The sequence below is a fragment of the Lotus japonicus genome, chromosome 5 (genome assembly GCF_012489685.1).
Source record: "Lotus japonicus ecotype B-129 chromosome 5, LjGifu_v1.2".
Lineage (NCBI taxonomy): Eukaryota > Viridiplantae > Streptophyta > Magnoliopsida > Fabales > Fabaceae > Lotus > Lotus japonicus.
In genome coordinates, this window is record NC_080045.1 from 49,520,313 (window position 1) to 49,533,307 (window position 12,995).

The 12,995-nt window shown below is 32.1% G+C and overlaps 1 protein-coding gene across 3 annotated transcripts; it reads right to left on the reverse strand.

Annotated features, from left to right (window-relative positions):
- Positions 1-3,718: 3,718 nt before the first annotated feature.
- Positions 3,719-10,143, reverse strand: LOC130721279 (uncharacterized). Of its 3 annotated transcripts, XR_009013386.1 has the most exons (12): positions 9,718-10,143; positions 8,701-9,629; positions 7,379-8,596; positions 6,271-7,256; positions 5,119-5,222; positions 4,957-5,032; positions 4,804-4,862; positions 4,651-4,716; positions 4,438-4,522; positions 4,148-4,220; positions 3,934-4,016; positions 3,719-3,812 (listed from the first exon to the last, which is right to left on the reverse strand). XR_009013386.1 is itself a non-coding variant. In XM_057572044.1 (5 exons), the coding sequence occupies exons 1-5, from the start codon at positions 10,134-10,136 to the stop codon at positions 5,587-5,589; spliced, it is 4,098 nt and encodes a 1,365-aa protein (XP_057428027.1). In that variant the 5' UTR covers positions 10,137-10,143; the 3' UTR covers positions 5,276-5,586. The 3 variants fall into 3 exon arrangements, 2 of the variants coding, with proteins under 2 accessions (XP_057428027.1, XP_057428026.1); XM_057572044.1 differs by lacking the exons at positions 3,719-3,812; positions 3,934-4,016; positions 4,148-4,220; ... (3 more) ...; positions 4,957-5,032; positions 5,119-5,222 and having other exon boundaries at positions 5,276-6,308; positions 6,447-7,256; XM_057572043.1 differs by lacking the exons at positions 3,719-3,812; positions 3,934-4,016; positions 4,148-4,220; ... (3 more) ...; positions 4,957-5,032; positions 5,119-5,222 and having other exon boundaries at positions 5,278-7,256.
- Positions 10,144-12,995: the final 2,852 nt, after the last annotated feature.

The following is a 12,995-nucleotide window of genomic DNA, read 5'->3' on the forward strand; positions in this document are numbered from 1 at the left end:
TTCCTATGATTTGATTTGAGTTTTATTATTAGTGGGGTTTTATTTTGTTGTTACATATTGATTTCTCTTCGAAATTAACATTTTGAATCAACATATATTATTATTATTATTGTTATTGTTATTATAAATAGAAACATTGATATGAAAAATAATCAATCAAATATTAATCATTAAACATGTATTAAAAAATTAAAAATACTGATTTAATGTATATACAAAAATTTGAGTGAATTTAAGTCTTATAATTTAAAATTTTAATTTTTTTTCATATTTAAATAATTAAAAAATTATAAGTAAAAAATTATGGTAAATTAATATACAATTATCATTATTATTAAGAACATATAATTGAAACAATTGTTAAAATATATTTACTTAAAAGATACAAAACATAACGTTACACGAAATTTAAATTGTAAATAACAAAAGTCACCCGTGCAGGGCACGGGTAATTCCGCTAGTGGAACGGAACATATAGTAAATGATTTAATGTTTGCACACTAATTTAAAATATTATTATACAGACACTCAAAGGTTTCCGCCATATATATTGGGAAATAAAATTCTATTTTAGTTTAAAAAAGAAGAAATACAACTGTTTGTCATACGTGGTATGATTGCAAAAAGATATATATAGCAAAACTATTTTTGAACAAGCTGGAACGTAGGACAAACGTGGCCGATAAGGAACAAACCTCTCTATATTTTTTGTTTGAGTAGTAATTCTTTTTTTAAACTCTTCCAAATTAAAATAAAGATTGGGTCAAAGCCCAAAACAACAATTAAAACCTTTTTCATAGTTTAAAATGGATTTTTGTGTGATTCAAGCATGACCTACTAATTCGATAAAAAAAAAGCATATCCTACTTGACCTACTGAATTATGGATTTTTCAAAATGTGGAACCCGTTTACCAGATTGGCATCCAAGAGATCGCCACCGCTTAGTGTGATGAATCAGCGGATCACAATGTCAATGGCAATGTATGGTTTCGGTTATGATCAACTTCACAACAAGTACAAAGTGCTAATTATTTTAGATGGCATCACCAAACTTCATACATTTGGTACTAAAACTAAATCTTGGACAATAATTCAGTTCTTACCGCTGTGTGAGCCGCCAGTGCATTTGGGGGATAGAATAGGTAAATTTGTGACTAGTAGTGGTATGCTTAATTGGTTGGTTCGAGAAAGAGATCGAATTATTTCCTTTAATCTGGAGACGGAGACTTATGGTCAAGTATTGCTCCCTCTTGCTCACCATGTGGATGGTGACCTCCCCAACAATATTGAAGTCTTGAACAATTGTCTTTGTTTGTGTTACTTAAATGATATGCATTGTGTTCTGTGGTCCATGAATATGTATGGCATTCAAGAGTCTTGGTCTAAATTGATTTCGATCCCTCGTTGCAAGATTCCAGGGCCTATTGGTGTTTTTCTTCACATTCGCCCCTTGTGCATTTCAGAAAATGGCCTAGTTTTGATGGAGGTGGATTCTGATCGTTTCAAATTACAATTAGTCATGTATAACGGATTGAATGGCAAGTTGGATTATCCTGAGATCATGAGCCCGGGTAATAGGCATTATAGGCATTATATGTATATTTACCATGAGAGTTCAGTTTCACCATTGTAGAGTCTTTCTATTTTATTTTACTTTTATTGTAAGAGTCTTTGTATTTTTACTTTTACTATTTATTATGGTTTTTTAACCAATTTTGATCTCATTTCTCGAATTATAAAATGAGGCTTGATTTATTTGGGGCACCTCACTCTTCCTCTCTTAGTTATATGTATTACTGGTTGTTGGTTCTATTCACCTTATGTAGTTCTCTTCTTTCTATCATATTTATGTGATGTCTGAGTACACATGATTAATTTGGTTGGCTAGAAGAAGAGACTGATGCATCTCTGGTGGAGTGATTAATGATTGTGTGTGTATATTTATCTGCATTTAAGAATTTTTAGGATTTTCAGTTTCTTCTCTTTGAATATGATTTTCCTCTAATTGGTAAGAACTTTGGAGATTGTTGTTTTATGCCACTCTTTAATAGCTTTTATTGTGCCCTTTGTTCCTCATTATCTGTAACTGTTGAGGAATTCTGGTGTTGTTTATAGGAGCATGACTGAAGTAGCTCCTTTTATTTTAGGCCCACTGTCCAACAATTGTTTTGTAATTTCATTGATAGTTTTCTAGGATACTATGATTTGATGTTTTTAACATTCAGTTTAATTGACTTGTTTCATGGTTAGAGTTCGGAATCTTCAAATTATAGAATTTTGAAGTGATTACAATTATGGAGAAAATCTAAAGAACATGAAATTCCCATATCGATCGGCAGAAACTATGTCGATTAATTTCTTATAACTTGTGGGCTTAAATCTTTTTTACAGTATGTATTATGCAATGCACTATATGGTTGTGAGGAACATAAATGCTTAAGTCATTGTGTAACAGAACCCTATAACTTTATCCTTTCGTGGTCTGAGCTGTCACAACACTAACCCTCGCCTCACCCTTGTTCGGGTTCTTTCTTACACATCTCTCTGTATCTAGGTTTTTCTTTTTCTTAGATTTTGAATCTCTAATTCCAATGTGTATGGCTGAGCTATGGATTAGTCTTGTTCATCTTCTGAGTAAGGCCTATTGTACTGAGAAATAAAATTGCATGTATTTGCTGTACTTTTCAACATCATGCATGTTAAGTTTTTTTGAAGCAATAGTGATTTCAAAAGCTTGTTATATTAAAATCAGGTAGTTTTTTTTGAACCAAAATTATGAATACAATTAGAATTTCAATGACAACTTGAATATTATTCATAAATTTGCTGTTGAAAAATAATTTCCTGCTCCTTTATTTGCCGCTCCTCTTTAGGAGCACGGTTTCCAAATACTCTTGTAAGTTGAAACTTGATCAATAGTGTTTATATTTTCCACTTTTGGGAGTCAGCACATACATCTTACAAGCGTGTGAATCTAAATCAGCATATATTTCTCCCGAAACAGATGATTGTGTTGAATGCTGCAAAATTAAGTACATTCATATTCAAAACCATAGGGATTGTAAATTCTCTACCTTGTAAAGAACAAAATAAGTCTCTTACCTCCCATAAGTCTCTAGCATCAACTATAGTTCCTGTTTTCAGGCCAATATCAGACCATGATGTTGTCACCGTCGCATTTGATGAGCTTCTATTCTATAAGATCACTGCTACCTTGTTACCTTTAAGAGGACCTGCCCACACCTACCACAAAACCTTTCTATTAAGATTAAGAAGTTGAACTTGTAAAATATGACCCAAATGACACATGTATGTTAGTGTATCGATAGACGTATACACCTACAAATTATTGACTTTGATTTCAAGAGTGCATTAGTTTGTATTTGTGTTATTTGTATGTGACAATATGAGATATATGCACTTAAATAATAAAATACAGTTTTGATGTATATTAACTAAAAGCATAGAGTAGTATTAAATATATAGAAGATGGTCATAAAACCTTAGCTCCTGTTTCATTGAATATTAAGAGAAAATGGCAAAACAAGGAAATTACCTCCAAATTGTTATTAGTTTTCACTTTCTTTCCTTGAACTCCTAGTTTGTCTGCAGTACCATAAGAAGATTGTAATTTGTAAGCTCTATAGCATTCTTATGTATTAAAGAAATCAAAGTCTGTTGTCATTGAAGAAAGTCACAAGTATTTTTATATGTTCATGCCTTGGTTTACTGCAATAACTTCTGGATTGGTTATTAGGTCACGTGTAGTGTTATCCATAGCAAGAATGTCACAACCAACCAATAAAGGGGCCTATACATACAAGAGAAAAATGGTTAAAGTGTTAAAAACATAATAATTTTTTCTGAAATGTTACAAGAATTGAAGGACATTTTTTTATATAAGCATGTAGTTAAACTTTGTTTAATGGTACCTTAGCTAATGCCCATATGCTGAAATGAGCACGGTATTCTTCTATTTTCATGCCTCCATTTCCAACTTCGAGCATGTCCGGATCTGATATTCAAATATCAATGACATATGTCAGGATCTAATTGTGAAGTTGAGTGTAAATGTAATTGTAATATTCTGAAGTTTAGTCACATGCTTGTGAATAAACTGTGTAACTCAAGTCTTTAAATCAATACCATTCCATCCTCCAGGTCGAGCATAAGGTGCCCATCGATCATTTGAATCTGGCAATCTGCTATGGAAGTCATACTAGGGGGAGAGAAATCAGTTGGCAATGTGAAAAACGAAGAAAGCAACTCAATAATGCAATACTTTTAAAACAAGGTCGTGAGAATTGATGACTCCTTTAAATCAATTAGCATATTTGGATCTTCTTCTATTTCATGATAATCACATCTAAATTCTAAAAGCTTCGTTCCAAATTTAATTATGGCTTAAAAATCGATTGAAGATTATTAATGCTCACCTTTCCCAATTATCTTCAATATCTCATGTTGTTCTCCAACTATTTTCCAATATTTTGCCCCAAAATTAATGGGTCTTCCCATCCCCTATGTTTGAGAAAGCAATTAACACACATGATGTAGCTTCTTGCAACTAAAAGATAAAAAGCAAATAAAATTCATACTAGTTCTACTTTATTAATTGTGTGAGAAACATCATGTCGTATTTGACTCACCACTCGCATATAGAGAAGAAAATTTGTCTTCCAGTGTTTAGTAAAGCTTGACTCATTGGTGGGTACCTGTTTTACAAAATGTATAAGAAATTTTGAATTTCTAGTTTTTATTTAACTACAAGTATTGACTTGCATTCGAATGTCGATAAATACCTTTGTTTGACGCTTATACCATTATTTTCGCAATTATCATACTTTAAGTAGTCAATTCCCTAAAGTAACATATAAATTAGACATAAGTTAGAATTGTGTAGGATGCAATAAACGATGCAAATACAAAGTAACTTTCAGATGAATTCATCATACCCAGGAAGCAAATGTTTTTGCATCTTGTTCTTCATGCCCTAGTGATCCCGGCATACGTTTACTGCATGTTTGATTTCTACAGAGAAATTGTTCGTGATCATAAATTCTTACATAATCATGGACATGCTCAAGATCAAAGTTTCAAGGTTAATGTGTGGATACCCAGCATCTGAATAAATCCCCAACTTTAGACCTTTACTGTGAACATAGTGAGCTAGAGCCTTAATTCCTGAAGGAAATGTTGAAGCCTTAGGAACCATATTTCCCTAGCATTGTTTGAAATTTGTCAGATGTATCGAAAATGGATAATATATTATACATAAAATTTAAACTATCTGCACCTATTTTTTTAGCCTACACAAGCAACAATTTAACACTACTAGTATTTAGCCCGTTTGTCCGTGCGATGCACGGATAAATTTTTACGAACTCTACTGCTAATTATAACAATTGACTAATGCAATGCACAGATAATTAATCAAACACTTATATGTTATTATTATGTTATGTTTATGTCTAGTTTCGCCCAAGCAAACACCCCAAACACATTAGCAGGAGATGTTGGTAAAAATGCTTTTAAATTGAGAGAGTGTACTACAATAGAGTCCAGAATTAATTAAATCATATACACTAATTGTTGTAAATTCTTTGGAAAACTTCCTTGAAGACAATGTTCTTTGTAACATCTTGCTCGGCAGTGTCTTCATTGCATATTAATATCTTCAAACCAGATCTACTCTTAACTCTAGAAATAGCAACATACAATTGGCCATGAGAAAAAACCGGCTTTGGTAGATAAACACCAACTTCAGATAATGATTGCCCCTGACTTTTGTTTATAGTCATCGCAAATGATACAATCAGAGGAAATTGTCTTCTTTGAAACTTGATTGGCATGCTTTCATCAGATGGCATTAAATTCATCCTAGTAATATATGCAATCTTTCCAATATGTGTACCCGAAAGAACAGTTGCACCAATTACATTTGGACTCAAGTAGTCAACAATAAGTCTTGTACCATTGCATAAACCTGTAGAAATATCTAGATTTCGCATGAGCATAACAGGTGCACTTTTTTTAAGTACCAACTTGTGATCAGGCATACCAGAACATCTAATATCATTTAAAAATTCAGTGGTTAACCAATCAGCATCAATTCCAATTTCCTCATTAACCTTCCATACTGAATCAGAGCTGAAGTAAGTTGTTTCCTCTCCGGGAAATAATGACAATGCATATTGATTAATAGAATCAACGGCATCCAAAGTTGGAGCAAGTATTGCTTTGTCACAGTAGTATTCAACACAACCTACCTTCTGAAGCATGTCTGGGTAAATTAACTGAACAATGTCTGCAATAGGATTTGATGATTGATGAATTAGTAAATCAGTAGGTATTCGAATATCAGACTCTCCATCATTATAATCACCCAAATTTCCATCACCAACATCTAAAACCCACTTGCTAAAATGTTTAATTCCTTGATCACCTTGAGAGCATGTGTTGTTCATTAGCCTCATATTCTCAGTTAAAGTCAAAACCTTGCAAAATTTCCATAGCCTTGAGGAGTTGATGGTTGACATAACTATCTCTGGCCGCCTACCTTTGGGGATAATAGGTAGGATTTGCCTAAAATCACCTCCAAGAACAACAACCTTCCCACCAAATGGTTTTTCAGAACCACCATTGAGTTTGAACCTCATGATATCCCTCAGGGTTCTATCTAAAGCCTCAAAAGCAAACCGACTAACCATTGGTGCCTCATCCCAAATAATTAGGCTAGCAAGTTGTAAGAGTTCAGCTTTTGGACTTCCTTGTGGTATCCCACAACAGGAATCTTCATTTAAGGAAAGGGGAATAGAGAATAGAGAATGGGCTGTCCGACCACCAGGGAGCAAAAGAGATGCTATTCCACTTGATGCAACATTTAGTATAATCTTTTTCTCCGATCTTAGCTTATAAGTTAAGGTCTTCCATAAAAATGTTTTTCCTGTTCCACCATAACCATACACAAAGAAAAAGCCACCATTGCATTCATTGACAGCTGTTATTATTTCATCATAAACCCTTGACTGACCATGGTTCAACTTGACAATGCATTCATTGTGTAAACGACTCATCTCTACAACATCAAAATTGAGCTCATTGAATATCAATATATTTCCAAACTCATTAAGTGTATTGGCTTGAACCCGAGGCATTCCAGAGTAATCCTTGAGAGATTTTCCATTAACCATTAAAATTTTCTCAATCTCCATTAAACATAAGTCCTTGAGCTTATGTTCTTCAATAACCAAATCTATATATAAATACAATAACAACAATAACTAAACATATTGTAGAAAACACATTTAAAATTTCAATGAATAGCATGAATATATTTAAATTTAATTGCAAAATTGAGGATTGAAAGAAGAATACCTGGTTTGTGATGAGTTTTTCGCAGATTGTAAAGAATTCCATCAGCAAGTGCATTCCATGTTTTATTCCATACGTTCAAAGGATTACTTAGTGTGTTTCCCAATAGGTATGTAACAAATAACTTCCGAACATATTCACCAGATGAAATTTTGGAAACATCATGTATAGCATCAATGAACTCACGATCATCTTTTAACAAACCCATTGCATCGCATGTATCTCGGAAAGTTTCATAGGTGTGGTTCTTATGTGTCTTCAATTGTTCATAACTTGAACAACCCCGTTGATAATTCAATAAAAGTCGCAAGTAATACAACTCGCCAGAACCTGGTGCAACAAAGTTAATTCGCCTAATGGCAAATCCCTTTTTCCTTGGGGTCCATTCTTGTTTATTTTCATCAAATACAAATGCAGAAGGGAAGTCAACATATGTTAGGTCTAAGGCTTCAGGATATTTAGAACATGCTGCCATCCATGCAGTGAACATGCTATTCTTCAATTTGTTTCGTCGAAGGACATTCTTAATTGGTTGTTGTTCCTTAAATAGGATGACTTGTTTTTTTGGCAAGTGGTAGATTAATTTTTTGACAGCTGGCCACTTGAGATGGATTTCAAATGAAAATAGCCTCCATAGAGCTTCACATGGAGACAAGTATCTGCAATCATAATATTGTTTGATCTCATCTACACCTTCATCTTGATCTGTCTTCGACTGTTGGACAGACATTGACATTGTGACCCTATCAACTCCTTTGTTAATATATTTAAATAAGTATTTAATGGAGTTTGATTTGTTGCAATACTCAATGTTGATATGGGCACGATATTTCATCAACAATTTTGGATTATAAGGAACAACAAATCTATTATCCAAGGGAACCCCTTTCCTTATGGTTGTTATTTTGGTATCTCTCCTTCTATATATTGGATAACCATCACTATCAAAGGACGTTGCTGCCACAAACTTTTTTGGAAAAAATTTGGAGCATTTACCATTCTTCATGCAAGGAGAATCTGTGTTGCTCAACCCACATGGACCATGAACCATATAGTTTGATACACATTCAAACAATTCAGGGTAGAGAATAGGGTCTGGCAATTCAGCACATATAACAGAATCAATCATATTAGGAGAACGCAGTTTATTTTCCATGCTAAGCCAAAGTAGAATATGAGCATGAGGCAATCCTCTTTTTTGGAACTCAATGGTGTATGTCCCTAAAATTAATATCATGAGAATGGTAACCAATTTATGTCTTGTTTGTGAAACTATAAATACATGTTAAAAATAAAATATAATATAGTTTCAAAATAAAACATACCTGCGACAGCTTTCCCAAAGAATTCACCCTTCTTTAGATCAGCAACAAATAGATTTAATTTCATATGGAAAACACGGCAAGCCAGATCTGGGCGATCAGAAGCAGTTAATCCATATGGAGAAACATGGCGATCAATTTCTGGCCATTTAGGATTACATGTCATTGTCAAGAACAAATCAGGATAGCCATAAGTTCTACAAATAGCCATAGCATCTTGACAATTATTGAACATGTATCGCCTACCACCCTTGAAAGATGAAGGTAGATATACTTTAGATCCAACAGTGGATGAATTGGTATCACCACGAGATATTGCTTCCTCAATTCCTTCCAAAAAATGTCTTCTGATAGTTGATTGGTTGTTACGGTAGTAATACAACCTTTGAGACTCAATCATTGAATAGCAATCAACAACAAATTGTTGGAATAGACGCCTGGAAAGAAATATTCTGTTGCACTCAAATTTCCTTTCAAAAAGTCTGAAAACTACCCATTCACGCAAAGAAATGTGATCACGCCTTGGATCAGTATTAACATTATGTAAATTGGCAAAATCAATATCCTCAGAGTAACCTTTTTCACCATGTGGGAATAAAAGTGGATATTGTAGTGGAAGGAAGGAAGTGTGGTTTTCATAAATCCTCTGGAATTGACCATGAGTTGTCCGCAAAATAATATCTCGTCCACAGTCAGAGCTATCAAAGTCACCAACTATTAAGGCTGCAACTTCATCTACACTTGGGAGATTGTAGGTTTTTGGATCAACGGAACAATTTCTAAATAACCTCAAAGCAACATTATCAGCATGACCATCTTCAACATAATCACGCACTCTTCTAAATAACTTGGCCAAACGATTGAACTCATCAACCATTTTAATTAAGTCAGAAACCAATTCAGGATCAATGTTACTATTTCCATCGCCACTCCTGTTGTTAGTTAATCATAGTTAAATGAATGAATAAACATATAGATGAATTAAAGCATTTTAGATTAACGTAATAAAATATACAATACCTGAAATGTTTCAATCGGTTCTCAACTTCATTCTTTGTATCATATATATACAATTGAGCAAACTTTGGAGAATGACCTTCTTCTGGGAGCAAACTCCCTATTCGATGGTAATTTTGACCACTAATAACAAATTGGGGAGGACCATGACCATCATTAATATTGGTGACAACTTTACCTCCAATTGAGGTAAAGGCAAACATACTATTATACAACCTAATATTATCAAGGAAATTTCGACTCCTTGGTTCATTGTTGGTAAGCAATCTCAACAATAACTCGGGGGGGTCTTTCAAATATGGAATGGATATTTTGCCTTTAGAACAACAAATAGAGAAGTCAGGGTCAAGCGTGGATTTAGCCTTTTCAGCTCGTTCCAAATCCCATAACATAGCTCCGCAAAACTTACAAATCATATTCATATCCCCAAGATCAACATAATCTGTGATTGTAAAAGAAATATTTAACATGATATTATTTGGATGTATTTATATATTTGAGGAAAAGAAACTTACTTTGTTTTTCAATTTCAATAAAATTGAAATTGGTCTGAAAGTTGTTAGAAGCAACCGTCACTGTAGATTGATTACATGACAATCCTATTTAAAAAAAATAAGATAAACTAAGAACAACAGGGATAATAAGAATTAATTAGCGTAGTACATGTTGAAAAATATAATAAACAAATAAACCAAATAACTTAATCGGTACCAATATAAAAATCAATAAGCTAAGATCAAAAATAGTAAAAATTAGAGTTACAAAGATATTTTTGTTGGCATTATATATAATACAAATTTTATATTTATTAAATTATGTACATATACATACGAATTCTGTCATGCACAGATGAATATAATGAGGTTCAAGTATTTCCTAGTAGTAATATGAATAACTACATACAAATATATAGAACCTAATATGTTACCTGACACTAAAACAAATATTTTGGGAAAATATTACAATTAAACAAATATGTAGTTTAATGTTTATAAAAAAGGAAAAAAAATAATAATGTATTAAAGGTTCAATACTTACTCATATTCGCCCTCCTTCTCTTTGGACGTTGTATATTAGGCTTTCTTGGGGTACATCCACGCTTGTACTTTTTTTGAGTATTTTCTAGCATAATTTAAAATATAAAAAAATAATATAATAAATAAGTATAAGTGTATAACTGTTAAACAAAAAAATAATGATCCAATTTGAAATTATGATATATAGATTAGTATGTAATTTATAATAGTGAAATAATTTGATGAAGATCTATGTAAAAAAAAATCATCAAGACCTGCTGTGCTTTGAGGGTTATCTTCATATGATAACCGGATCTGGTTAGAGATATCTGTATTTAACAAAAGAAACAATCAATTATTTTTAAACATTATATTTTAAAGCATTACATAATTCACTATAGGTTGAAATAATTTAGAGAAAATGACAATATTAATGGGATGATGAAATAATGGAAAGATTTAAATAAAATAATGATATATACATTGGTTCGAATGCTTATTTACACACACACACAAACATATATATATATATATCAATATATCTATGATAGAATTGGTACCTAAAGACAATCAGATGAAGCTGAAAAAGGGAAAAATCAAAGCCCAAGTGGACAAATTTTTTTTTTTTGATAGCGGCGAAAATAGACAAGTGGACAAATGATTTCATGGTGGCAGATTTTAGTGTTAATAATACTATAATACTATAAGTTGGGAAAAAACAAAGCCCAAGTGGACAAATAAGCTCTATACTGGTCGTTGTCATGGGTCAATACTATAAGTTGGTTAAGAAATTGGGTTCGTTAGATCATTTAAATTGAGTTTTAAGAAAAAAAATAGGGGGGGGGGGAGGAACGTATAGGGATTGCACCAAATATGTCTAAGTGCATTTTCAAAATTATCCCCAATCTATTTTTCTTGTCCCCAATGTATTATTCTTGTAGCATTTTTTTGGTACATTATTTTGTAGCATTTAGTTTGAAGAATTCTTAGAATCTCCTTAAATGAAGATTTTATTTTATAAAAAAAAAACTATCTCTAACTTACACTAATATTATTTGGGTCATGTATGTAGGACTCATTTGGGCCACCACTCTTCCTAAAAAGATCTTATTGTCTATAACATTTTCACTATGAGTCAAATACAAATTAATTTATCGCTTTAACTAATCAATCTCGTAGAATGATTATAAACTATCTTTATTATAATTTTAATTCTATTTGAAACAATTTAACAAAAATAAATAAACTTATCATAATGAACCTATAATGACTACATATATCATTTAATCAATGAATCTATACACCTAATTTTTACTTATAATAGTGACGGAGAGTGTGTGTGAGAATAATTAAGAACATGATATTTCATACCTTGGAGAGGAGTAGACATGCGTTTAGTGTTAGCAACAATCAGTTTAAGAGTTCAAATGTGGCTACCATAAAAGTTATAGGAAGAATAGAGAACTTCAGATTTGGAGACCAGCCTTTATATAGATGAAGGTCTTGCAATCTATGGAGAAGTAACATATATTTGAAGGAAAAAAAATGGAAATAGGATAGACTATAGAGAATGAATTAGGCGGTACATGTTCAAAAATTTGAAATACCGAAAAGAAGGAAGCATGGCTTTAGATTGGAAAAAGATGTATAGTACATGAGCATTAAATGGGATGGAATGATTAGAAATGTACTTGTGCTGAATGCACACTCTAGCGTGAAAGAAGGGATGTTTGTCAAGTTATTTAAAAGCTTCCAGTCTAATACTTGTGAAATTGAAATACATAATGAGCTGGAATGTTGTGTGAAAGTTGGTCAAGCAACATGGATACGTTTCATCACCATTAAATGCACTCACATCATGGGATTGAAAATAACTATCTCATTGTGTTTCAATTCATCTCATTGAATAGAGATGATGAAAGAAAAATGAATAATATATTGCTGGTCAGAACCAATTTTGTAATGTCTTCACCAACATAATAAGTTTAACTTTTAAAATTAGAATCTCATATTAAATATAGACATGACCAATCAAATGTTTATAAGGAGTAGAATAAGTTTTAAATATTGATGTAGTTTTTCTGTTTAGTTTAGCCTAAATAATTTTAAAATGGTGGTTATGATTCATTAATACTTTTATTAAAATGTAATATCTCAAATATATTTTTTTATGGGATGATAATTGAAAATTGAGATGAATTAATATCATAAAATTTAGTAAAAAAACAAACTTTAAAGGTAAAAAAAATAGGTTTGAAATAAAGT

What these genes read in the sequence shown, in the direction of transcription:
- LOC130721279 (XM_057572043.1), bottom strand. Translation starts at nt 10,136, where the DNA reads ATGAATATGATTTGTAAGTTTTGCGGAGCTATGTTATGGGATTTGGAA. An exon ending in AACCGATTGAAACATTTCAG is followed by an intron (nt 9,630 to 9,717) that starts GTATTGTATATT and finishes AACTAACAACAG; the next exon opens with GAGTGGCGATGGAAATAGTA. An exon ending in AAAAACTCATCACAAACCAG is followed by an intron (nt 7,257 to 7,378) that starts GTATTCTTCTTT and finishes ATTTATATATAG; the next exon opens with ATTTGGTTATTGAAGAACAT.